At 39.7% G+C, this 26,397-nt stretch overlaps 1 protein-coding gene across 1 annotated transcript in view; it reads right to left on the reverse strand.

Moving 5' to 3' along the window:
• Window positions 1–26,397, reverse strand: part of LOC129703152 (serotransferrin-like) — a 97,824-nt gene that overhangs the window by 32,297 nt on the left and 39,130 nt on the right. The window contains exons 13-17 of the mRNA XM_055645319.1: window positions 25,609–25,765; window positions 24,478–24,542; window positions 23,201–23,385; window positions 21,713–21,908; window positions 127–275 (exon numbers count right to left, since the gene is read on the reverse strand). Of these exons, the coding sequence (XP_055501294.1) occupies window positions 127–275; window positions 21,713–21,908; window positions 23,201–23,385; window positions 24,478–24,542; window positions 25,609–25,765 (752 nt within the window). The remainder of the gene's footprint in view (window positions 1–126; window positions 276–21,712; window positions 21,909–23,200; window positions 23,386–24,477; window positions 24,543–25,608; window positions 25,766–26,397) is intronic.

Here is a 26,397-nt window from a genome sequence, read left to right on the forward strand (position 1 = left end):
TCCTGGACAGTCACAGTTTAGATGGAATTATAAAAAGCAGTGCCATCTACTGTTCTGGTGGTAAAGTAACCCATGTAATTAAATGTTTGGGTTATTCACTTAGGACAAGTCTAAATACATTTTTACCTTAATAGCTGAAAAACAAGCTTCAACCGAGTCTTTCATTATACATTTAAAGTTATCTTCCATCGCATTTTTCAAATCAGTACATTTCGATAATTCCGCTGTGGAGATTGTACACCAGGTGATCATTTGGTTTTCCGCAACTAAAAGGGCTGCAAAAAGATAAAGAGCATCAGACAGCAATTAGCTCAGAGAGAGGTAGCTCAGAAATTATACAAGCTTCAAAAATTAAGAGTGTTAATTGTCATATATACCAATAATTCTCACTTGCAGCAGTATAACAGGCCTTTAAACACAATACGCATAATTAATATATACTATGCAAAATGTAATAAATTAAAACCTCATCACTGGTGCAAAATACTTGAAGTCCTTCACGCAGCCAAACACAATGCATAGTTCATAGTTGAAGTTAGTATTTTTATATACTGTTTAAGAGCATGAGGGTTGTTGAGAAGAAGCTATTCTTGAACCTGGTGGTCATCAGGGTTCTCAGATCCCTATACCTTTTTTACCAATCACAGGAGTGAAATGAAAGCATCGCCAGGGTGGTGTGTAATATTAATGATACCGGTTGCCTTTTTGAGGCAGAGCCTTCTATAGATCCTATCAATGGTGGGAAGGTCAGTACCTGTAATTGACCATGCAATGCCGACCACTCTTGTTAATCACCTTCATTCCTGGGCAAACCAAGCCAGGATGCAACCAGTCAATATGCTCTCTGCCATACACCGGTAGATGCTCAGAGAGTATTTGTTGATATACCAAATCTCCTTAATCCTCAAAAAGGCCTGTCCCACTTACGGGATTTTTTCGGCGATGACCAGAACAAGGTACAACTCTTTGGGCGACAACTCACTACCATACAGATATGTCACGGGGTGACACCTGTATGGTCATGAGTAGTCACCAAAAGTGCTGTACGCAATGGTATTCTCCATTACATTATCACAAGTTTCTTTCCTCTACTTATCCCTTCTTTAACCACTGTTCTAAAGATTCTCTCTCTCTCTCTCTCTCTCTCTCTCTCTCTCTCTCTCTCTCTCTCTCTCTCTCTCTCTCTCTCTCTCTCTCTCTCTCTCTCTCTCTCTCTCTCTCTCTCTCTCTCTCTCGCTCTCTCTCTCTCTCTCTCTCTCCCTCTCTCTCTCCCTCTCTCTCCCTCTCCCTCTCTCCCTCTCTCTCTCTCTCTCTCTCTCTCTCTCTCTCTCTCTCTCTCTCTCTCTCTCTCTCTCTCTCTCCCTCTCTCTCTCCCTCCCCTCCCTCCCTCCCTCATATTATCCCTCTCCATTCTGTGTAGTTACGTCTTCTCTCTTCTATATGTTGCACATTCTGTTCCCCCATCCCATATCTTTTTGATATTTTATCGTAATTTCAGTATTTTCTGCAAATTATTTTTTCTAGCTGTCTGACACGCTTGCAATCACTGATAAAAGTTCTAAAGACATGTACACAAAATCTATGGTATTACTCCGAAGCGGAATTGAAGATGTGGTGCACTTTTAAACATGGCAACATTCGGAGGACATCTTCCTATGCCCTCCATTGTGCATGCATCACGCATGAAGATAAATTACTCTCCTGACACTATTAAACATAATTAAGGGAAAGAGAAAAACATAAAATAAAGTGTACATAAAAATTATTAAGTCATACAACACATAATTGTGAATAAACAAAAAATGTGAATGTAATTTATCAAAAAAGCGATAAATTACAAAAAAAAGCCACCTAAGGTAGCTAGATTTGTTTTTAAATTGACCTCCGTAGATGAGATTATGCACTGGGCCGTCCTATGCCCTCCATTGGGCATGCATCACGCATGAAGAGAAATTACTCTCTTGATGTTCAGCCTAACACAATGCGAACCGTAAAATGTTTTTGAAATGGTGCTTTAGCATAGTAAATAGTAAAACATCACCCAAATATGGCCAGTACCCATAAACAGAAATGAAATGTGAACATTTCATCCGTCTTAGTGATGTTGGATGAGGAAATATTTTTAAATGGGACACCAGAAAAAGCTCATCTGCTATCCTTCATATGACTCCGACATCCAGCTGAGTGAGCCTTGCTTCAATTGTTTATTCTGGATCATTGTAATAAAGGAGATTCATATTTAACTAAGGAACTAACAAATTAGGATGTTTCTTTATATCTGGCAATGAATGACCCATGTGGAAAAATAGCATCAATTAAAATTCCAGCAAAGCAAACATAATACTCACAAATACTTGCAGCGAGTATAACAGTGCGCAGATAAATCATCTTGCTAAAATGGAATAGAGAGATTCCGTGGTTCAGTCAAAAATCTGCTGTGCAGAAGTTTGTTGCAGAACATTTGGGTTGTTTGCTGCCTTATATAGTCTAGGATTTACAAAGTTGACAGAATGAGATCCACTGACATTGGTCTGCTTGGGTTATATTTCATAGGTACATTTACCTAAACTCAACCCACCTGTGCTACCTACAAATACACCTTTGTTTAACTCACAAGGAATGCAGAGAAGGAACAGAGTATAATCTCCAAGGGAATTTGAAGGGGATTTCCTACTAATTATAGACAATCGTTAATTTAATAAGTACAAACAATATTGTTTGGGCATTTAGATAACATATTTCCTATCATTTGGCTCTCTATGTTTCATCCTAGTCTTTTGGTTACCCTGATTGCATCAAACATTTTATTTATTTAATTTATTCAACTATTCTTTCTCTGTTTTTTTTTGGCTTTGGCTATTTAAGTTCGAAGTCCACTTGCCCTGTGTAGGGATGTTTGTGTGTGACACTAGAATGCAAACTCATTATACACCTATTCCAGAACATTCCGTCCTCTCTTTCAACTTGCAAAATATTATCTTGAATCACAAAAATGATGCAATTTCTGGTAATCTGTATTGGGATGAGAAATTTTAAAGGTGTCACATATTTTTTACATAGGGAGGCAATCTTTCAGCTTTCTTTTGGCAATTCTGTAAGCACTCAACCATGTTCCTTTGTCCTTTGTATGTTTTTTTTTTGTTAGGTACTTAACCCTTTCTGATTTGAGGCTATTGATTGATTTTCTTTTTTTCATATTTTTTATTGAGGATTTGGAATATTGTGTTCAGTTTTGGTTACAATGTTATAGGAAAAATGCTGTCAAGCTGGAAATTGTCTCTGTACTGTACACTGACAATGACAATTAAAATTGAATCTGAATCTGAATCTGAAATAGTACTGAATAAATTTATGAGGATGTTGCCAGGACTTGAGGGCCTGAGCAAAATGGAGTGGTTGAGGGGTGTTTATTCTTTGGAGTGGAGGAAGATGAGAGGTGTTCTAATAGTGGTCCGAGGGAAATAGATCAGGTAAATGCAAAGTCTTTTGCCCAAAGTAGGGGAATCAAGAATCAGAGGACATGGGTTTAAGGTGAGGAGGGAAAGATTTAATAACAAACTGAGGGCTAACTTATTTACACAAAGGGTGGTGGGTGTATGGAATGAGCTACCGGAGGAGGTATTTGAGAGGTACTATCGAATGTTTAAGAAACATTTAGACAGGTTCTTGGATAGGATAGGTTTAGAGGGATAGGGACCAAGTACAGGAAGGTGGGAATAGTGTAAATGGGCCTGTTGGTTCGCATGGGCAAGTTGGGCCGAAGGGCCTGTTTCCCCACTCTATAACCCTATGACCACATGGTTTTACTCCAGGTGCTCCAGTTTCCTCCCACATCCCAGAGATGCGTGTGTTTGTAGGTTGATTGGCCACTGTAAATTGCACCTGGTGTATAGGGAGTGATGTGAAAGTGGGATAATGTAGAACTAGTGTGAACATGTGATCAATGGTTGATGTAGACTTAATGGGTCAAATGTCTATATTCTGTCCATGAAACGGTTAAGCATATCTTTATTTATTATTGAACAACTGGTTGTAATGTTTTTAATCAGTTGTTAATACAAGTGCACAACCTTCTATCCGAAAGCCTTGGGACCAGACACTTTTCGTAATTCAGAATTTGTCGGTCTTGGGAATGGAAATTTTTTAGCGTAGACTTTAATGGCTGGCTCAGTGGTAGAGTGTTCGGCTCATATCCGCAAGGTCGCGAGTTTGCGCCTTGATCCAGGCAGTTACTCGGTCGTGAGCTTGAGTCTTCAATGTCGTTTTTTCTTGCAGAATAAATGTTTGTATGAAATGCAGTGTAGGAGAGGTGTACTGACTGTGTGGGCAGAACTTTGGAAGTGATTGCCCACCAGTCTAAAAAGCCGCTGTGTCTCCCTGTCCCTGGGATAGCAGGGGGTGATCAAACAGCACAATACCCCCCTCCCCCTCCAACTCCAGAGGAATCCGCTCCCCGATGGGCCGCTACGGCGACAAGTGGCAGTTTGCCCACAGCCCGAGCTGCGCCACCCCAAGAACACCTTGCACACCATCAGCTTCTGCCCCTACGCGTTCCTCTGGAGTTGGAGCTGGGCTGGGCTGGAGTTGCTGCTGGCTGTGGGTCTCTGGGATCTCCGTGCTTGCAGTGGGCCTGGGGGTCGCTGTCCCGTTGGTCCTGACGTCTCCGGCCACCCCCCTGGACTGGAGCTGAGACTGGGAACTGTACCACCCTTGCCCCCTCCCTCTGCAACTGCAAACAACCCAACTCTCCTGCAAGGGCGGTACAGTTCCCGGAGGATGGCAGGTGGCCGGAGACGTCAGGACCAACAGGAACCCGCTCCCCGATGGGCCCCTACGACGCCCCGAGCTGCGCCCCGTCATCCGTAACCCAGGTTCCTCTGTAGTTGGAGCGGGGCTGGGCTGGGCTGCTGTTGGCTGTGGGTCTCTGGGTTCTCCGTGCTTGCGGTGGGCCTGGTGGTCGACGTCCAATTGGTCCTGACGTCTCCGGTGACTGCACTGACCTGCTGGCAGCCATCGCCGACTTGAAGACAGTGCAAAGCCCCCGCGCCGGTGCAATGAGCGGGGAGCTGGAGAGGGGAGGGAAGGGGTCACACACATGGCCGGGGAGCAGACTGGGTGTAGGTGGGGTGAAACTGAAGGGAGCGACAATCTACTGTTGCCTGCACGCTGTTAAAAAGTTCCCACGCAAGACTCACGATACACTGTGTATCGTGAGTCTAGCTGGCAGGTAGCAGCATATTGTCAATTATTAACCCTCCCGCGCAATATACCCTCATCTTCTCTTTTATGAATGGGGATTTAGTTCCCCTTTCTTCAAGGACCGACCGGAGGTTCCGCTGTCACCTCTGCGGGCCGCCCTCGGTGAACGTTTTCAAGGACCTTTCTTCAAGGACCAAAAAAGTGTCGCTATTCGGAGGTTTTCGTTATTTGGATCGTCGGATAAAAGGTTGTGCACCTGTATTATTTTGCTGTATCTAGCTGAGGATGAACTGGAAAAAGATAAATAATAGATTTTTTGCTTTGTTCTGCAGAAAAGATCAGCTTAGAAATTAACAAACTCATAAAAATACATATAATAATCCATTAGCATGTGAAATGGACCTGGGTCCCATGTAAATCTTTTTTTTTTGTTTTGTTTATTTTGTTCAAAGTTAATACAGTACAAAACAGTACAGTGGAACCTAATTTTAGGTGCCAACTATGTAATACCGTAATCCATTCTATGTACAACCTCTAGTTTTATGTTATGAGAAGGAAGTAAGCAAGACAAGAAAAAGAAAACAATAGAAAGAGGAAAAAGTGGAAAAATAGATGGTAGAGAGTAGAAAAACGTGAAGTGTGTATATAAAAAAGAAAAAAGAAAAAGAAAAAGTGGAGAGTAGAAATGCATTTCGTTGTCTCTGTACTGTACACTGACAATGACAATTAAATTGAATCTGAATCTGAATCTGAATCTGAAATAGAAGAGAAGGCCCCTTAAAAGAGAATTTTTCAAATCTGTATTCGGAGATGTAGATCTATCCGCGTCATGAACTGAAATCAGCAATCTTTACAGTACCGCTGCATCACATGATTCCAAAAAGTCGATGAAAGGAGACCAACTCCTTAAGAATTGGTCATATTTATCTATTAGTCGGAGTCTCATTTCTTCAAGGCATGCTATGTCCATCATATTCCTAATCCACATTTTAACAGTTGGTATGGTTGTATTTTTCCAAAATTTAAGTATCAATTTCTTTCCAATTATTAACCCATAATTAAAAAAAACATTTTGGTCTTTATTTAAATTGATATCTTCTCCTATTATTCCAAATATAATCCATTCCGTTTTGGGTTCTATTCTTGACTTGAAAAGCTTTGTAAATATATCAAATATATCACTCCAAAATTTATTCAACTTTGTACATCCTACAAATGAATGTGTTATATTAGCGTTTTGAAACAAACATTTATCGCATCTGGGAGAGACGTTTGGATAAAATTTATTCAACCTCGTTTTTGAATAATATAGTCTATGTAATAATTTGAATTGAATTAAATTATGTCTTGCATTAATAGAACAGTTATGTGTATTCATCAAATACTTTTCCCATCTATCCTTCGAGATCTTTATCATTAGCTCATGTTCCCAATCTTCCCTTAGTGCTTCTGTTGTGGGTGATTCTCTATTTAATATATTATTATAAAAGTATGATATTAATTTTTGTGAATCAGCCTTAATATTCATTGCTTCTTCTAAAGGGTCTAAAAATATAGTTTGAAATCTATGTGTATATTTCTTCATAAAGTCACATACCTGTATATATTTAAAATATTGATTATCCTTCAATTTAAATTTTAATTTTAATTGTTGAAATGATAACAGTTTGCCCACTTCATACATATCCCCTACTTTCCTAATCCCCAGTCTATCCCATTGTTGATATGTGTTGTCGATTAGAGAAGGTTTGAATTCGGGGTTGTTCAATAGTGATGTTATTACTGATAAATTATTTAATTTCAAGGATACTTTTATTTGTTTCCAAATTCTTATTATATTGTGAATAATGGGGTTCTTCTTATATATTATACTATTCAATTTTATCGGTGAGAGCAGGATCGTTCCTATATCGTGCGGATAGCACTCCTCTTTCTCCATTCTTATCCACTCCAACTGCTGAGTGGAACTATCCAGCCAGTACATTATGTTCGTAATATGCACTGCCCAGTAGTAATACATAATACACTGCCCAGTAGTAATACATAAAGTTAGTAATACATAAAGTTCATGTGTTCTGTAGTCCCATATAAAATTAGTGATAGTGGAATCTAGTTTCTTGAAAAAATATTTTGGAATATATATTGGGATCGCTTGAAACAAATATATTAATTGTGGTAAGAAAGTCATTTTTATAGCGTTAATTCTACTTATCAATGAGAGCGGAAGCGTTTTCCAAAATTTAATCGTATCATTCAGTTTATTTAATAGTGGTATAAAATTGGCACTAAATAATGATTTGTGTCTTCTCGTAATTTGAATACCCAGATATTTGAATTTTTCTGTTGCAATTTTGAAGGGGAATTTTAGTAAGTGTCTCGAATCCTGTGGTTTTAAAGACATAATTTTGCTTTTATTCCAATTTATTCTATATCCTGAAAAAGACCCAAATTCCTCAATTAGTGTTAATAAGATGGGTATACTCATTTGTGTATTAGTAATATATAAAAGGATATCATCAGCATATAATGAAATTTTATTCTTTGAGTCCTTGCTGTTATATCCGTGAATATTCGGATGATTTCCTTTCGGCCAGCGGTTCTATCATAAGGGCAAATAGCAATGGTGATAAGGCACACCCTTGCCTATTACCCTTTGATAAGTAAAATTTTGGAGATAGCGTATTGTTAGTTAATATTCTTGCCGTAGGTCTATCGTAAAGTAGTTTAACCCATCTAATAAAATTCTCTCCCGTATTAAATTTTTGGAGTACCTTGTATAAATACTGCAATTCTACTTGATCAAATGCCTTCTCTGCATCCAGCGTGACAACTGAAATATCTTCATTGTCCTCATTATGAGAGTACATTATATTGAAAAGCCTTCTCAAATTATTAAATAATTGTCTTTTGGGTATAAATCCCGTTTGATCCGTATTTATTAAATTGTTAATATAATTATTTAGCCTTCTAGCTAGAATCTTTGCTAAAATGTTCTGATCCGTATTTAGAAACATAGAAACATAGAAATTAGGTGCAGGAAGAGGCCATTCGGCCCTTCGAGCCTGCACCGCCATTCAATATGATCATGGCTGATCATCTAACTCAGTATCCCGTACCTGCCTTCTCTCCATACCCTCTGATCCCCTTAGCCACAAGGGCCACATCTAACTCCCTCTTAAATATAACCAATGAACTGGCCTCAACTACCCTCTGTGGCAGGGAGTTCCAGAGATTCACCACTCTCTGTGTGAAATTTAGAAGTGAAATAGCTCTATAAGAACCCGGTTCATCTAAATCTTTATCTTTTTTTGGTATAAGTGTTATTGTTGCTTCTGCTAGGGTTTCTGGTAGTTTATTTTCAGTATAAGCCTGCATATATGGAGTCTTCCCATTTTTCAGTGAGTTTATTACTTGTTTTATTTCTTCACTAGTAATCCGTGCTCCTAATTGCTCTTGTTCTAAACTATCCAATTTTGGGAGCTTGCAATTATCTAAAAAATTTGTAATTTTACTTACATCTGTATTTATTTTAGATGTATATAAATTATGATAAAATTGGGCAAACCTCTTATTAATATCCTTAGACAATGTTAGAAACTCACCCTTATCCGATTTAATTTTAGTAATAGTTTTTTCCTTTTCTCGTTGCTTCAGTTGCCTCGCAAGTAGTTTATGTGGCTTATCCCCAAATTCGAAGTGTGCTTGTTTTGTAATTTGGAATAATCTTATTACTCTAGCCGATAGTATTCTATTGACTTTATATTTCAATAAAGTTATCTTATTATGTTTATTTATGGTTGGGTCAGTTGCATTGTCCAGTTCTAGTAATTTTATTTTCTGTTCTATCCGCTGAAGTTCTCTTTTATTTTCCTTATTTTGAAAACTTTGGTAAGAGATTATGACACCGCGAATATATGCCTTGAAGGTTTCCCATAATAGCGGTGCAGAAATACCCGACGTGTCATTTATTTCGAAAAAAAGTTTTGTTTGTTCTTTTATATACTCGTAACCCTGCGGGTTATTTAATATGTGTGCATTGAATCTCCAAAAAGGTTTTATACTCGGCATTCCCTCAATTTTAAGTATAAAAGTCAATGGTGAGTGATCAGAAATAATACTATTATGATATGATGGTTTATTCGTATACGGGATCAATTTTGTGGCCAATAAGAAATAGTCAATTCGCGAATAAGTTTTGTGAACTGATGAATAAAGTGAGTATTCCCTACCACTTGGATTTGCTATTCTCCAAACATCAGCTATGTTATTATTTTTTATATAAGTATTTAAAAATTCACAGGTCTTAGTTTTAACGAGACGCTTCCCTAGCTTTATTGATTTATCTAAGTATGGGTCTATAACACAGTTGAAATCTCCCCCCATTATTATATTTTGAAAATTATGCTCTGCGATTAAATCTATTATTTTCCTAAAAAAATTGTGGGTTATCAAAATTAGGCGCGTAAATATTTATCATAGTTTATGGTGTATTGTAAATTTCTCCCGTGACTATAACATATCTTCCCTCTTTATCAGATATGGATTTCTTTAATTTAAAAGGTATACCCTTCCGAATTATAATGGCCGTGCCTCTTGCTTTAGAGGTGAATGAGGAGTAATAGGTTTGACCTATCCAATTTTCCCTTAATCTGATCTGAGTTTGTTGTTTCAAATGTGTCTCTTGTAGGAAAGCAATATCCATATTTAATGATTTTAATTGTGCCAGAATTTTACCCCTCTTAATTGGCTCATTCGCACCTCTGATGTTCCAACTACAGAAGGTGAGACCTCCGATATTTATTCGACTATTATCTTGCATTGGCTATTATTACCAGACTGTATGATTCATGTGATGCAGCCAAGTACCTCGGAATCCCGAATCCAGAGTTGTCCTTCATAATTTCTACAGTAGTTTTACATCTCCTGACACTATTAAACATAATTAAGGGAAAGAGAAAAACATAAAATAAAGTGTACATAAAAATTATTAAGTCATACAACACATAATTGTGAATAAACAAAAAAAGTGAATGTAATTTCTCAAAAAAGTGATAAATTACAAAAAAGCCACCTAAGGTAGCTAGATTTGTTTTTAAATTGACCTCCGTAGATGAGATTATGCACTGGGCCGTCCTATGCCCTCCATTGGGCATGCATCACGCATGAAGAGAAATTACTCTCTTGATGTTCAGCCTAACACAATGCGAACCGTAAAATGTTTTTGAAATGGTGCTTTAGCATAGTAAATAGTAAAACATCACCCAAATATGGCCAGTATCCATAAACAGAAATGAAATGTGAACATTTCATCCGTCTTAGTGATGTTGGATGAGGAAATATTTTTAAATGGGACACCAGAAAAAGCTCATCTGCTATCCTTCATATGACTCCGACATCCAGCTGAGTGAGCCTTGCTTCAATTGTTTATTCTGGATCATTGTAATAAAGGAGATTCATATTTAACTAAGGAACTAACAAATTAGGATGTTTCTTTATATCTGGCAATGAATGACCCATGTGGAAAAATAGCATCAATTAAAATTCCAGCAAAGCAACCATAATACTCACAAATACTTGCAGCGAGTATAACAGTGCGCAGATAAATCATCTTGCTAAAATGGAATAGAGAGATTCCGTGGTTCAGTCAAAAATCTGCTGTGCAGAAGTTTGTTGCAGAACATTTGGGTTGTTTGCTGACTTGAGAATTAAGGGACTGAAGTTTAGGGGTAACATGAGGGGGAACTTCTTTACTCAGAGAGTGGTGGCTGTGTGGAATGAGCTTCCAGTGAAGGTGGTGGAGGCAGGTTCGTTTTTATCATTTAAAACTAAATTGGATAGTTATATGGATGGGAAAGGAATGGAAGGTTATGGTCTGAGCGCAGGTATATGGGACTAGGGGAGAATATGTGTTCGGCACGGACTAGAAGGGTCGAAATGGCCTGTTTCCGTGCTGTAATTGTTATATGGTTATATGGTTATATAGTCTAGGATTTACAAAGCTGACAGAATGAGATCCACTGACATTGGTCTGCTTGGGTTATATTTCATAGGTACATTTACCTAAACTCAACCCCCCTGTGCTACCTACAAATACACCTTTGTTTAACTCACAAGGAATGCAGAGAAGGAACAGAGTATAATCTCCAAGGGAATTTGAAGGGGATGTCCTACTAATTATAGACAATCGTTAATTTAATAAGTACAAACAATATTGTTTGGGCATTTAGATAACATATTTCCTATCATTTGGTTCTCTATGTTTCATCCTAGTCTTTTGGTTACCCTGATTGCATCAAACATTTTATTTATTTAATTTATTCAACTATTCTTTCTCTGTTTTTTTTGGCTTTAGCTATTTAAGTTTGAAGTCCACTTGCCCTGTGTAGGGATGTTTGGGTGTGACACTAGAATGCAAACTCATTATACACCTATTCCAGAACATTCCGTCCTCTCTTTCAACTTGCAAAATATTATCTTGAATCACAAAAATGATGCAATTTCTGGTAATCTGTATTGGGATGAGAAATTTTAAATGTCACATATTTTTTACATAGGGAGGCAATCTTTCAGCTTTCTTTTGGCAATTCTGTAAGCACTCAACCATGTTCCTTTGTCCTTTGTATGTTTTTTTTTGTTAGGTACTTAACCCTTTCTGATTTGAGGCTATTGATTGATTTTCTTTTTTTCATATTTTTTATTGAGGATTTGGAATATTGTGTTCAGTTTTGGTTACAATGTTATAGGAAAAATGCTGTCAAGCTGGAAATGGTACTGAATAAATTTATGAGGATGTTGCCAGGACTTGAGGGCCTGAGCAAAATGGAGTGGTTGAGGGGTGTTTATTCTTTGGAGTGGAGGAAGATGAGGGGTGTTCTAATAGTGGTCCGAGGGAAATAGATCAGGTAAATGCAAAGTCTTTTGCCCAAAGTAGGGGAATCAAGAATCAGAGGACATGGGTTTAAGGTGAAGAGGGAAAGATTTAATAACAAACTGAGGGCTAACTTATTTACACAAAGGGTGGTGGCCCTAATTTAATGTGATGAATAACAAGCTAGCACTATGAGTTAAATGCAGAGTCATTTGGATAATGCATGATTGAATGCCTGCACTATTAATAAAGACTGGCTTGCAATGAACTATTCTTTGTTCACCATGTGAGTTACATCCTGAAGACCAAGAGTGTAAACATCTCTGAAAAGGTTTGGAGTGATATGGACCAAACGCAGAACGGTTTAGAAGTATATGGCCTAAATGGGGACAAATGGGACTAGATTAGGCAGGGCATTTTGATTGCCATGAAGGAGTTGGGTCAAAGGGGCTGATTCCATGATGTATGACTCCGTGACTCAATCCACCATCTATTGCAGTCAAGCCTGTAATTCAGAGCAACATTCAAGTTGCTGTTAAAAATGTCTCCTGCTCCTTCCAATATCACCTACATTTTACAGCGGCCTATTAATCTACTAAACCACGTGACTTAACATATGGAAGGAAACCAAACCTCCCAGGTGAAACCCATGCAGTCACAGCGAGAACATGCAAACACCACACACACAGCACCATAGGTGTCTAGAATTGTGCGGCAAAAAGCCCCACTAGCTGCTCCATGTGTCGTCCAGATCTACTCTTTGTATCTGAATGAAAAACACCGTGCAACCCCTGCGTTCTGTGTTTAATCCTCACCTCTGGTGCTGTCCATGTGGAGTTTGCACATTCTCCCTGTGACTGCCTGAATTTCCTTGGGGGCTTCTGATGAGCTTGTAGAACATGATGATAGCGAATGTGAAAATTACATTTTAACCATCTGCAGCCTCTGAGGTAGAAGAGAATGTTTTCTAAGGGGTACACAATGGGAGAAGTTGGATTTGATATGGTGCTCTCCAATCCCATCCACATTCTATGCCACCCAACAGGATTCACCTGCTCTTTATTCTGCTGTGTCTTGAGGACGTTCAATACAAAGATTTATCTCAGTGACTACAAGCAAGAAGTGCTCCATGCACACTTTTCCATGAGGAACTGCTCGGATGACATATTCCAGTGGACAGGAATGTTCTGTCTTTGGCATGTGGGAGGAAACTGGAGCCCCCAGAGAAAATCCACGTGGTCACAGGGAGAACGTACAAGCTCCTTGCAGCACCCATAGTTTGCATCAAACCTGGGCCTCTGGCTCTGCAAAGCAACATCTCCTCTGCTGTGCCACCGTGCCACACATGGATACCTGTCAGTCACTAACACACCATGGACTTGTGTGTTGTAACAGACCCACCAAACCCTGGTCTCTGCCTGCCTGTCTGCATTGTCCTCCCATATCATTCACCAATCTGTGTTTCAGCAAAGCCCAAGCGAATGGCATGAACCACTGCTTGGGGCCTCTACTCTTGCCAAGTACGCACCCCTCCCTGACTCACTTTCCTTTGCCAAATCTCAGCAGACAGCCAGGTTGCATAAAGGTAACCTGGTTGAAGTTGCCATGATGGATATGAATAAGCCTGGACCCACAAGGTCTTAGGAGTCAGTCACCACTTGAATAATGGGTGTTCTCTCACATTGGGTCAACATTTATGAGGCACTAGAGATGCTGGAATCTGAAAAAAAGGAGAGCAGCTGGAGGAACTCAGCAGGTCAGGCAGCATCTGTGGAGGGGAATGGACAGTCAACGTTCCTGGTCGAGACCCTTCATGTAGATCTGAATCATTGACTGTCGCAACCTAAATTAAGGTTCTCAAGCCGACATGTGGTCTGTCCAGTGTGGATGAACGATCCTGACCTGAAACATTAACTGTCTATTTCCCCGCACAAGATACTGCACGATCATTGAGTTCCTCCAGCTGTCCTCCTTTTACAATACCTTCAGTCTCTTCTGCCTAGATTTCACCGCTCCACTGCAAAATCTTCAGGTGATGCCCTTTATGATTTCCACTGCTCTCCTTTTCTTCAACCACGGCCTCACCCAGACCTGCAATCACAGCCATGTGTTATTCCTCTGCACTCATCACAATCTACTGTCTTTTGTGGCCAGTGTTCTGTGCTGTAGCTACAACATTGCACTATTCCCCACATCTACATTTTTCACTTTCATTCAGGTGTCAGAGGTTATGGGGAAAAGGCAGGAAATGGGGTTAGGAGGGAGAGCGAGATCAGCCATGATTGAATGGCGGATTAGACTTGATGGGCCGAACGGCTTAATTCTACTCCCATTCCTAATGAGCTTATGATCTTATTCATTTATCTGGAAATGTTCTAATTTGAAGAAGGACAGTCATGCTATTGAGAGAGTGCAGCGTAGGTTTACAAGGTTAATTCCCGGGATGGTGGGACTGTCATATGCTGAGAGAATGGAGCAGCTGGGCTTGTACACTCTGGAGTTTAGAAGGATGAGAGGGCATCTCATTGAAATATATAAGATTGTTAAGGGTTTGGACACGCACTAGGCAGGAAACATGTTCCCGATGTTGGGGGAGTCCAGTACCAGGGGCCACAGTTTAAGAATAAGGGGTAAGCTATTTAGAACGGAGACGAGGAAACACTTTTTCTCACAGAGAGTGGTAAATCTATGGAATTCTCTGCCTCAGAGGGAGGTGGAGGCAGGTTCTCTGGATGCTTTGAAGAGAGAGCTAGATAGTGCTCTTAAAAATAGAGGTCGGGGGATATGGGGAGAAATCAGGAATGGGGTACTGATTGGGGATGATCAGCCGAATGGTCTACTCTTGCATCTATTGTCTATTGGCTGGAAGGCTAAACTAGCCTTAGTCTAAAGTCTCTGCCTTTGACAATTGGGTCAAAAAGTAATTAGTGGGAGAGCCAAATTGGATGAAAATCCAGGTCAATGAGCAGAAGGATTTCGTTCTCACTTAATGGGTTGCACAGTATGGGTTAACATAGCAGCATCTGTCAACATGAAGCTGTAACTAGACACCAGCTACACATCTTCAGTTCAAATCAGGAAATTAGTCTAAAGTTACAGTTCAGCTGGGCTTTAGCAGCCTTGAGCATTCAGGGCTGTCTTAAAAAAAAGATAATTTTTGATTTTGTATTTTCTTTGTAATCAGCCAAAACACGCACTGTACAACTGCCGTGAATGAAAGAGTGTCCTTGAGATTTGTGATGACTCCTTCAGTCTGGAATCTGTGCTGGAAATCACAATTAAAAGATCCCTACAACTGCGGAAGGCACGAAGTCCCACTCTGTCAGATGTGATCCACCCCCTGTGTAATAGATTAGTAAAAAATTAAAGATAGCAAGGTGGACTTATAGCTTCTGGAATCGTGATTCCCACAATTACCTTGTCTGGCATCATGACAGAATTTGCATGAACCTAATGGGTTCCTGCTAGGCTAGTGTTTATTTGAGGGGCCATCTTAAGAAATGCTGGGAGTACTGGTTGGCTCCAACACTCATAATATCAGCAGGACACCAGGAACTTCAAAACCAGGATTGTGCTTAATTCTGGTTTAACAACCAAGGAAACCACACAGCAATGTGACAGCAACAGTCTTGCCTTCAATGGGTTTCAGTCCATTTGCATCTAACCTTAGACCACAATACGGCATGTACATGGGTGCAAATAAACCACTGCAATATCATGCTGTGATTGTGGCGATAGATTTTTTGTTAATTGTCCAAAACAATGTTAAATTGTGTTAATTTCGTTATTTTATGAAACAAGGTTAGTCCGCATGCTTATGCACAAGTGGATTTAAATGAAGACAGTCTGATCCACCTGACAAGTAATGCACATAAAGGGATGTACTCCAACGCTGTAGCAAACCCTCGGCAGAAATCTTTTGTGGCAAAATGTTGCAGACCCATTGTCTGTACACCCGAGGTGGTCTCTTAATCACCACAGCTGGTGCAGGGCAAACTCCATGCATTTTGAAGGAAGAACTGAAGTCTCCACAATCACAGAAAATCACTGTACCTATCATCCCAGCATAGTCAGTGTGTGCAAGAGGGGCATGCTGGCACGATTTGAAGGTGTGGTACTGTGGGGCCCAGATGGAACACTGGAAAAGAGGTTAACTTGTAGCTGTGGAAATCATTGATGACACCAGAATGGCCACATCACTGCAAATTGATCTCATAGTTTTTATTTCCTGCTCAATTTTTATTTCAGCAATTTGAGGGGAATATAATCAAATGAGATGAGATATCCTTTTGGTCAGAGGTCAGATAACGGGCCAAGTGGCATGGAGTGAAATTCATCTTATGTATGTGATTCTTTGTTTTACTGCATTCGTAGATTTTAGGAAAACACAGGAGGGAATTCAGAAACATAGAAACATGGCCCTTTCATGCATTTAAAGAACAGACTTTACCACAAAAACCTGCTTAATCAACTATTACATTAATTCCAAAATATATAAAAATCTCGAGGAGCCTGGATCCTATAGGGCAATAGCTCTTTTAAATACGGATCAGAAGATACTAGCTAAGACTTTCGCTCGTGGATTAAGCCTAGTTATCGGTAAATAAATACTTTCAGATCAAACAACACTCATTTTATAATTTGAGACATTTGTTTAAGATAATATATTCGCAGAGAATGCCAAATGAAGATCTAACAATTATTTCTCCAGATGCAGAAGTGGAACGGTCTTATATTTTTTACAGAGATGGAAACATTCCAATTTGGAGAAAATTTAACTTTATGGGTGAAACTTTTATACACTAATCTAATAGCTAGGATATTGACAAATCAAATGCTTTCACCTAAATTTTATTTATCTAGGGGTAACAGACAAGGATATGCTCTTTCCCCAATGTTATTTGCTTTAGCCATAAACCCCTTTCCAAGAGTATCAGGTCCCATTCAGGCATTTATGGATATAATACCAAATATACTATCACTATCATCCAGCAGGAGCCAGTGGAGATAGTGGAGGTATACAAATACCTGGGAACAGCCTTCGACAACCTGCTAAGGTTTTCCTCTAACATAGAGGAAATCCTTAAAAAGTGCCATCAGAGACAGTACCTACTCAGGAAGCTGGTCATTTGGGATTAACAAAGACATTCTCACTACATTCTACTACGCATTCATTGAAAATGTAATAACCTTCTCTTTCACTAGCTGGTTCCACTCCATCACCTTGCAAAACAGAAACCGCCTGTTGAATGTGGTCAAGGTCTGCTCAAAAATAATTGAGCAACCCGTCCGAACTCTCACTGCCCTATGCGACCAACAGTCTGTAAAGTTAACACGCAGGATTCTTCAGGACCCCTCTCACATCCTGTTTCCTGAGTTTGAGTGGCTCCCCTCAGGACGCAGACTCCGCTGTCCGGGTTGCCGGACACAGAGGAGGAAGGCAACCTTCATCCCCAGGGCTGTCCAGCTTTTTAATGCTGATCACTGACTCATGAACATATGAAATGAAATAACCTTCTATATGCACTTTTTAATTGAAGCACTTAGGAAGCACTTTAAAACTATTGCTATGTGTTGAATGTTGATGTGCGGTGTGTGTTGTGTGATTGTGCAATGTGTCTGTGAAATGCGTGTGCTGGTTGATTGTGCAGTATGCGTGCTGCTTATGTTTGTTGATTGTGTCCCTTTTTAAAAAAGCTACTGTAATGCGCCTTTTTAAATTGCCCCTCGGGGATGAATAAAGTGCTTTGAATTGAATTGAATTGATACCTCCAATGATTTTTTTAATATGCAGATGATGTACCTTTATACATTACTAATCCCCAAGTTAGTATTCCGAATGTTTTAAACATTATAGAAAAAAATTGTTCTTTTTCTGGATACAGAATTGGAACAAAAGTGAAATCATGCCAATAAAAGAACAAGACCCTTCTCAACATCAACAATTTCCTTTCAGAATCGTTACTGAAAAATTTAGATATCTTGGAATTTACCTGACTAGAAAGTATTCCTCTTTGTTTAAAATAAACTTCCCACCATAATTAGAAAGATTAAACGAAAACTTACCGTTTGAGGTTTGATCTTTATTTTATTACCGTTTGAAGTTTGATCTTTTAGATTATTTTCTCTTTGTACAATTGCTGCAAATAAAAATTAATAAAATAAAAAAATAAAACAAGAAACATAGAAAATAGGTGCAGAAGAAGGCTATTTGGCCCTTCTAGCCAGCTGCCATTCAATGTTATCATGGCTGATCATCCAAAATCAGTACCCTATTCCTGCATTCTCCCCATATCCATTGATTCCATTAGCTCTAAGAGCCATATCTAATACTCTCTTAAATACATCCAGTGGCAGAGAATTCCACAGATTCATATCTCTCTGCATGAAAACGTTTTTCCTCATCTTAGTCCTAAATGGCCTACCCCCTATACTTAAACTGTGACAACCTGGTTCTGGACTCCCCCAACATGGGGAACAATTTCCCTGCATCTAGTCTGTCCAATCCCTTAAGAAATGTAAATGTTTCTATAAGAACCCTTTCATCCTTCAAAATTCCAGTGAATACAAGGCAAGTTGATCCTTTCTTTCATCATATGTCAGTCCCACCATCCCGGGAATTAACGCTGCACTCCCTCAATAGCAAAAATGTTCTTCCTCAAATTAGGAGAACAAAACTGCACACAATACTCCAGGTGAGGTCTCACCAAGGCCCTGCACAACTACTGCAGAACTTCCTTGCTCATATACTCAAATCCTCTCGCTATGAAGGCCAACTATGAATAGCTTTCTTCACTGCCTGTTGTACCTGCATGTTTACTTTCAGTGACAAGGACACCAGGTCTCGTTGCACCTCCCCTTTTCCAAATCTGACACTTCAGATAATAATCTGCCTTCTTGTTTTTGCCACCAAAGCGGATAACCTCACATTTATCCACTTTATTCTGCATCTGCCAAGCATCTGCCCACTCACCCAAGTCACACTGCAGCCTCATAGTATCCTCCTCGCAGCTCACACTGCTACTCAGCTTTGTGTCATCCGTTTCTTGTCACAAGAATCAGCTGGGTTATTATAACCTTCTAGATCACTCCTTCAGGTTCTTATTTCATGTTAATGACTGATAAAAAAAAAACCCGGCTAAAGCACAGTGTATGGCAAGTCCTTTAAAAGAGGAGGGGGAAGAGGGGGGAGAAGGGGGGAGAAGGAGTGGAGACAACGTTTAAGAAACCCGAGACACACGGCTGTGAAGCTCGGCGGTTAACCTGTTAACCTACTGCCATCGCAGCTCTGGGGTGTGACAGGAAACTGGAGTCTTCAGGGGAAAACTGAAGGCAGAAGAATGATTTGAATGGCAGAGAAGATTTGAATGGCAGAGAAGGTCAGAATGGTGTGATTCCACTCCAAGAACATATGAGTGCATGAAATCCACTGCAGAAGAAACTGGCGTAGAAAGACTATCCTATGTAAGTACCATGTGTTTAAATACTATACAATACTATCATATGTTTACACACTACATAATAGACATTGTAAAAAGTCCCATCACTAGACATGATGGCTATTGGTGGATCACTACATCAACTGCAGATACCTGGTACATGCCACGTGAAAGAAAGGAAAAACCCAGAGAGTGAAGACCGACACAGTTCCATTGTAGCAGCCCCACAATCTCCCCACCCCTCCACTCTCACATAACACACCATCCACACAGGGCACTTTCTGGGGCATTCTTCACGACTCATTTTAAAAACTCTGCATGTAAAAGTTTAAACCTCCCTTGTAATAGCTGAATCACTAACCTCACTAATATGACTGCCAGAAATAAACCAAGAAAATACAGAAGAAGCAAGAGTTTATTTATGTTTTATTGGAGAGCCACAACTAAACACCAAATCCTTCAATTCTGCCATGGAATACTTTATTCATGCTATCAATGGTTGGCACAAATACATTCAAAGGATTTGAGTTGATGTTATGTAGTTGTCATTGCATTCAGACTGATAGATATAAAATGGCATTCTGGACTACATTGTGCTCGAAGCCTTGGCAGGTCACACATGTGCGTTCAGCACTTCTCAAAGGAGCATATATTCAGAAGCGCTGGAATAGAAAGGAACAGGTATTTAGAACATATCGCCATGTTCTAAGCCATTGTGTTATACAATTAAAATCATGTTCAAATAGTTCTCACATTGGACATCCTTTGCTAAAATGCTGTTATTAAATATTCCAGCCATTGTGTTATACACAGTGTGACACCACCCATTTGATGCGGCTCAGTTCCCTACCACTGGCTGACAGGCCAGGAGAGGCCAATCCCCAGCATCATTGGTGACAGCTGGGTCCAAATAGCTGTCATCGAATTGGACACCTGAACCACATCAGCCTACTCCTTTCAGCCTGGGCTTTCTAGCTCTGAGGGGGAAAGAGAGAAAGTGAGAAAAGAAAATGAAGAAAAAGATAAAGAGGAAGGGAGAGAAAGTGAGGTGCCTCCCTGCTAGTTGAGTTGGCCTGTCACAGTTTCCAGGAAGACTGAGCCACTGGGACAAACCCGAGACCACCTGCGCCACCATCTGGTCAAGACTGGGTTGCCAGGTAGAAACCCCAGCTAACCAATGCCTCTACTGAGACTAAGACTGAGTGGTTGCGAAAAGCCTGCGTTGCCAGTGCCTCTTCCTGCCCACTGACAATGATGCCCACACACTGAGGTAAACAGGGAGCTGCCAGGAATACTCAGGGACTGCCAATGCAGCCTCTTCAAGCCCAAAACTGAGCTGCCAGGATAAACCTTAGACTGCAATGCTTCCTCTTGAGGATGCCTCCTTCTTCAAAGACCAGGACTGAGCTGCTGGGAAAAGCCCAAGTTCGTAAGTTTCATCACACATGCGCTGGTGACAGCAAAGGATAGTGCCCCCATGTTGTCCTGGACTTTCTTGGTATTGTAAATAAAATGTAATATGCAAGTTTATCTTACTGTGAGTGTCAGTGTTCCTGACGCTACAACAGGTAAAGAGGAAATTTCTTTGCAAGTTCAACATGAATAGACAAGTGGCAGTAAACAAGCCAAGGTGGAGTGAGGATGTGTAAACTGAACAATTGGTGGAATGAAGAAAGTAAAGTTCTAACGCGCCTGGAGTGAAAGGTGGTTGCTTGGAATCTTGAAATCCAATGTTACCTTTCAGAGATTTTTGGATGGACACTTGAAATAGATAAGATACACAGGGAAATGAGCCTAATGGGAAGTAGTTTTCAAAAAAGGTGAGCATGAATGTGCTGGGCAGAAGGACATGTTTCTCTGCTCTGCAACTCTATAACCCTTTGAGAATGGATGGAGTCACTAAAGGTTAACCTTTGAACCCTAGCCTAAGGAAACCTCATTCATCTTAATAGTCCCTGTTACACAAATAATGAGAATATTACAGTCACAGAATCATGGCTTGCACAGCACAGAAATACACCCTTTGGAATCCTTGTCCTTGCCTATTTATGAAGAAGAAACTTGCATCCAAGCCCAAATGTCTACCCTAGTATCACTAGAGTTCTTCTGCAGTAAATATGATCTGAAAGTATCTGATGTGAACCCTGATACCTCTTACTTGAAACACGTGCAATAGCTGATGCATTCCTATTTCATCAATATTTACCTGGAGGTTTGCATTTATTCAGTGCTTCAACGGAAGTCACGTAGTCATTGTCCAGAAAACTTTGACCTGATTGCATTGATTTGGGGATTTCAATGAGGCACTGTGTAGAATCCTTAAAAACCAGGTCCTTTCCATGCTTTGCAGAGCTGAACATCTCAAATTTTGTCTTCTCGGACCCATTCAAACCATGTTTCGACTGGAATAAGAAGCAAACTTGTTACTGGTGTCAACAGCAAATGTTATCCATTGATATACATGTAGATTACATACACTGAACATAGCAACAGGACCAACTATTTTCTGAAATATATATGTTTTAAAATGAATGCTGTACATGCACGTATATAAATTTATTTTGCTGCATTATTGGTGAAGAAACTTAACTGGGTTAACAAGATGAATTTTGATCACCAAAGTTATCGTAAATTCACTAAATTAATACAATGTTGGGCTGGTTAGATGCATTGAGGTCTCCATATGCCTGACACCTAAATATATAACCAGGACAAATAACCATCAGATTGACGTAATGAACAATATCTCTAGACATCCTAATGTAATTTAAACATTGGACTTTTAGTGGTTTAATGGGCTGTTATTTCAACAATCTCAGGAAGTTTTTAGGTAACAAAAAATGGTTGTTGTTCAAGACTGCCTGAAGCCTACTCTCAATATACCAAGGCAAGGAAAAAGTGACGGGTTCAGTTTTGACACTCTCCTTTTCACAGAGGGCAGTATATGGACCCCCGTGAACGAGAGAGTTGAGGAGGCGGAGAGAGAGCTCAACTTACGTTCGGACAAATTAAGATGTGTAGAGAGATCTCAGGAGAAATCCATTCAGACAATCTATATTACCAATAAAGGAAATGTTTTTAAATATCGATCTCAATTATCCTCTCTGAGGACTCTCTGAAGAGATGGGAAAATGGCCTGGGTGTCTGGTTTATGCGATGAAGGTCAACGATCGTAATCTCAAGGTCACCATGATAATAACCTGTTAACAGAAATTGTGCATTCCAGATCTGCTTCTAAGCGTGAGCAAGTGACCAGACCTTAAGCTGAGGCCAGTTACCATATTTATAAGGTAATTAATGAACAGGAAAGTGTGATATTTAATTAATCTGAAAGATAGAAATTAAATACACATTGAATATATAACAAAATTGTACAAAAGAAATTGCAGAAGTCATGACAGTAATTTAATTAAGGTGAAATATTTTTACATATCAAGCATCTGATTCTGAGGTCATAGATTTGAAAACAAGCGCTGGTCAATTGAACTGAATTGTATTTTGATCAAATAGTGAAATTTAAATGTAACAAGTGAACTGTGGAGTTTTGGAGAGTAATCCAAGCCAGGGTTTTGCTGGAGACTTTTTGTCTGAGCTATGAATCATTGTTGGGAGGAATCAAGATTTAAAGCATGATACAATTCAACTATGAAGTCGCTCTGCATCATATAGTCAGGCATGGAAAGTTTGTATTCACCTGTTCTCTTTTTAGCAATTCAACAACTTCCGTCCTCTTGTCTGGTCGAGTCACAACAGCGTGTGCTGGGACTTTGGCCAAGTGGCAATCCATGTACTTGTCGATACTGACTACTTTGTTATTTGGGCACAACAGATGATAATTGCCAGACGTCAGATTCCGATTCCAATCTAGCTTTCCATTCCCTGAGAAAATAATTCCATCGATTATCATTCTCTCACAAATAACCAAAATAAATTTCTGGTTGAAAAGGACGGTGGCACCAAGTGGCATCAATTTCAAGATAAAGGATGCAAACTAACATCTAGGCAATAGTTCTTGTGCATGGTGTGAACATAATGAGGTGCCTTTCTTTTGATTAAAGCAATTAAGGCCAATGAAAGGTCTATGGCTTAACTGGTGCCAGTTGTGGCATTCAGACATTTGGCAACATTTCATGGCCAAATACTAAGCATCCAAATGTTCTGATCAGGAGTACTGTATTGCAGCAGTCCTGGTAGACACTATTACAAATCAAGGCATCAAAATGTATCCCCCCTCAGTGATGTACAGTGGAATAAGGTCAGCATATTTTGGTAGGTAGTTTCTCATATTCTGCTGCACAGCCTGTATAATTGTATCCTTCTGTTCCTCTTCCAAAAGCGGATTATTTGGAGAATTACTGTGCCTATTGTGGCATAGATCAGGGTATGGACATTTTATAAATCAGAAAGTAGTAGACTCTAAGCTAGATTCTGGGAGTGTTGAAAATGAGTTAAAGAATCACAATGAACATACACATCTAAGTTTGCTAATTATATAATACAATGAGAATGTACAAAGATGACGATTGGGTTAAGTGGAAGGGGAAGAAAAAATAACAGATGGCTACATTATTTTCGATGTGAACATTGCTGGCAAAGCCAACATTTCTTGTCCATTCCTAAGTGGCATTGCTAGGTCATTCAAGAATCAGACAGCAGTGTGTCTGCAATTAGGTTTGAGTCAAATCAAGTAAAGGCAACAATAGATGATCACAATAGAAACATTCTGTTAATTGCGTGGTTATCATGGTTCTCATTTCAAATTCCAAATTATTATCTGAAATTAAATTCCAATGTCCGATCGTGGAATTTGAAGTAGGGTTCCTGTAAATCTACCTATGGAAATTAAATTCAGATACATTTTTAAAAGATCAAGGAAATGAGAAGCCAGCACAGAGGATGATTTTGGGCAGATTGCCCATGATCACGTTGAATGTAGGCCCAGGCTTATGTTTTTTTGCAAGTCACACACACCGTCAGTATTCTCTGGCACAGTTGTATGCTTAACGAAAGCAACATCGCCAACATCCACAAGGCACCTGAAGGAGATGTAAACAATTAGTTACCATAGAGCATTCATGTGTGGACATAGTGTGATCGGAGAGTTATATGGTGTGGCTGCTTTTTAACAATATCACACAGTGAAACAGCCTGCCCAGAGTAGAGCAAATAAACAATTGCATCTTTTGATGTGTATATACCGTGCTTCAATATATTTACCAAAAAAACTGCCTTATTATTTTCCATGCCCACTCCTGAAGGCATTTAGTGGGCTATGGATTACCAGCCAAAACCAGCAGGAATGGGCAAAGAAAACTGGATAAAGAACATACCAAATCATTCCTATACCTATTCCATTTTGTGAGCTAATTTATTGTGACTGGTCCAGGTGAGATTGTGATCAATGGTAAAACCTTAGGATATTATTAGTGTGGGTCTTGGTAATGGTTGCAAATTGTAAGAGTTAATACCATCTCTCGTTCAAATGATCATCATCTGCCTTTTTCTATGTTGCAAATATTATTTGCTGCCTATTAATTCATATCCAAATGTCTGCAGATCATGCTGCTTTCAGGCATGAATTTCTTCATTTATTGAGGAGTTGCAAATGGAACTGAACAACCATCAGAAAACATTCCCACTCCAACATGATGATGGAAGGAAAGTCATCGATGAAGTAAATGAAAAATGGATGAACCTAGGGCACTCTCGTGAGAAAACCCGATATGAATATATCATGGGACTTTGAAAAGCAATAATCAATAACTACATACTGTGTGTGAGGTATGATTTCAACCATGGATATGTGTGCCCATGGACTTCAATATTACTAGGGCTCCTTGATGGCCATGCAGTCAAACATTACTTTTATACCAAGGGTAGTATATCTCACCCTTTCTCTCGTATTCAGCTACTGAACAGGTTACTTAAATCAAAACAAAAGTATTTTTGTAGAAAGGAGGAAAGTTTTGCAAGGTTTTCACTAAAGTCTGTGAGGGTGTTTGACAACTAAAGAGGCGCTTTAGGTAGACACAATTGTTGACCATTATTAATCATAACACATAACACACTGCATTTCAGACAAATTAAGATTTATTACTGTACCTGAAGGCTCCACTGTAACTGAAGTAGCGTTCATTGGTGTTGGCTACACATACATCTTGTGGTGTTCCTGTTGGTGTTTTCTTACCAATGCACAGGGAACACAGTCTGGGATTAGACGTATCCGCTCCCGGAGCACAGCTTGCACTGAAATATGATGCTACGTTCAAAAAGAAAATCAGTCAATAAAATTATTTTTAAGACTATGCACTTGCCACATCACTGACAGTGCTATCCTTAGACTTTGTGGCACCATTAAGCAGTTGAGATGGAAAGCAGGCTGGAAATTCAAAGAACTGCAGATGCTGGAATATCAAGCAAAAAACAAAATGCTGGAGTAATTCAGCAGGTCTGGCAATATTTGTGGAGGGAATGGATAAGTGACCTTTTGGGTCAAGATCCTTCTTCGAACTGGAAATTTATTGGAGTTCTCAAAGAGGGCATACCTATTACAATGGGAAGTACAACTTGAGAAGAACACAAATGCTTGTGGAGTTGATTTTTTTTTTTCTCCTCTCTACTGGAAGAGTGACCAGGGTTCCTTGAAACACAAGCTACGGCAAGCTACCGACAACCGGCGACTCATTAGGACGTCCACCTATGACCACACCTACGACAGACTACGTCCACCCGCGACAAGGTACGACCATGTCGGTGACAAATGAAGACAACTTAAGATAATTCAATCGCCGGTACCTGTCTCCGGAACGACCCAAAGGAATTCACCAAAGTCAGCACTGGCAACAACCTATGTCACCTGGCGAAAACCTACGTCATCCTGGCGGCAGCACC

Source organism: Leucoraja erinacea, chromosome 14, assembly GCF_028641065.1.
Source record: "Leucoraja erinacea ecotype New England chromosome 14, Leri_hhj_1, whole genome shotgun sequence".
Classification (NCBI taxonomy): Eukaryota; Metazoa; Chordata; class Chondrichthyes; order Rajiformes; family Rajidae; genus Leucoraja; species Leucoraja erinaceus.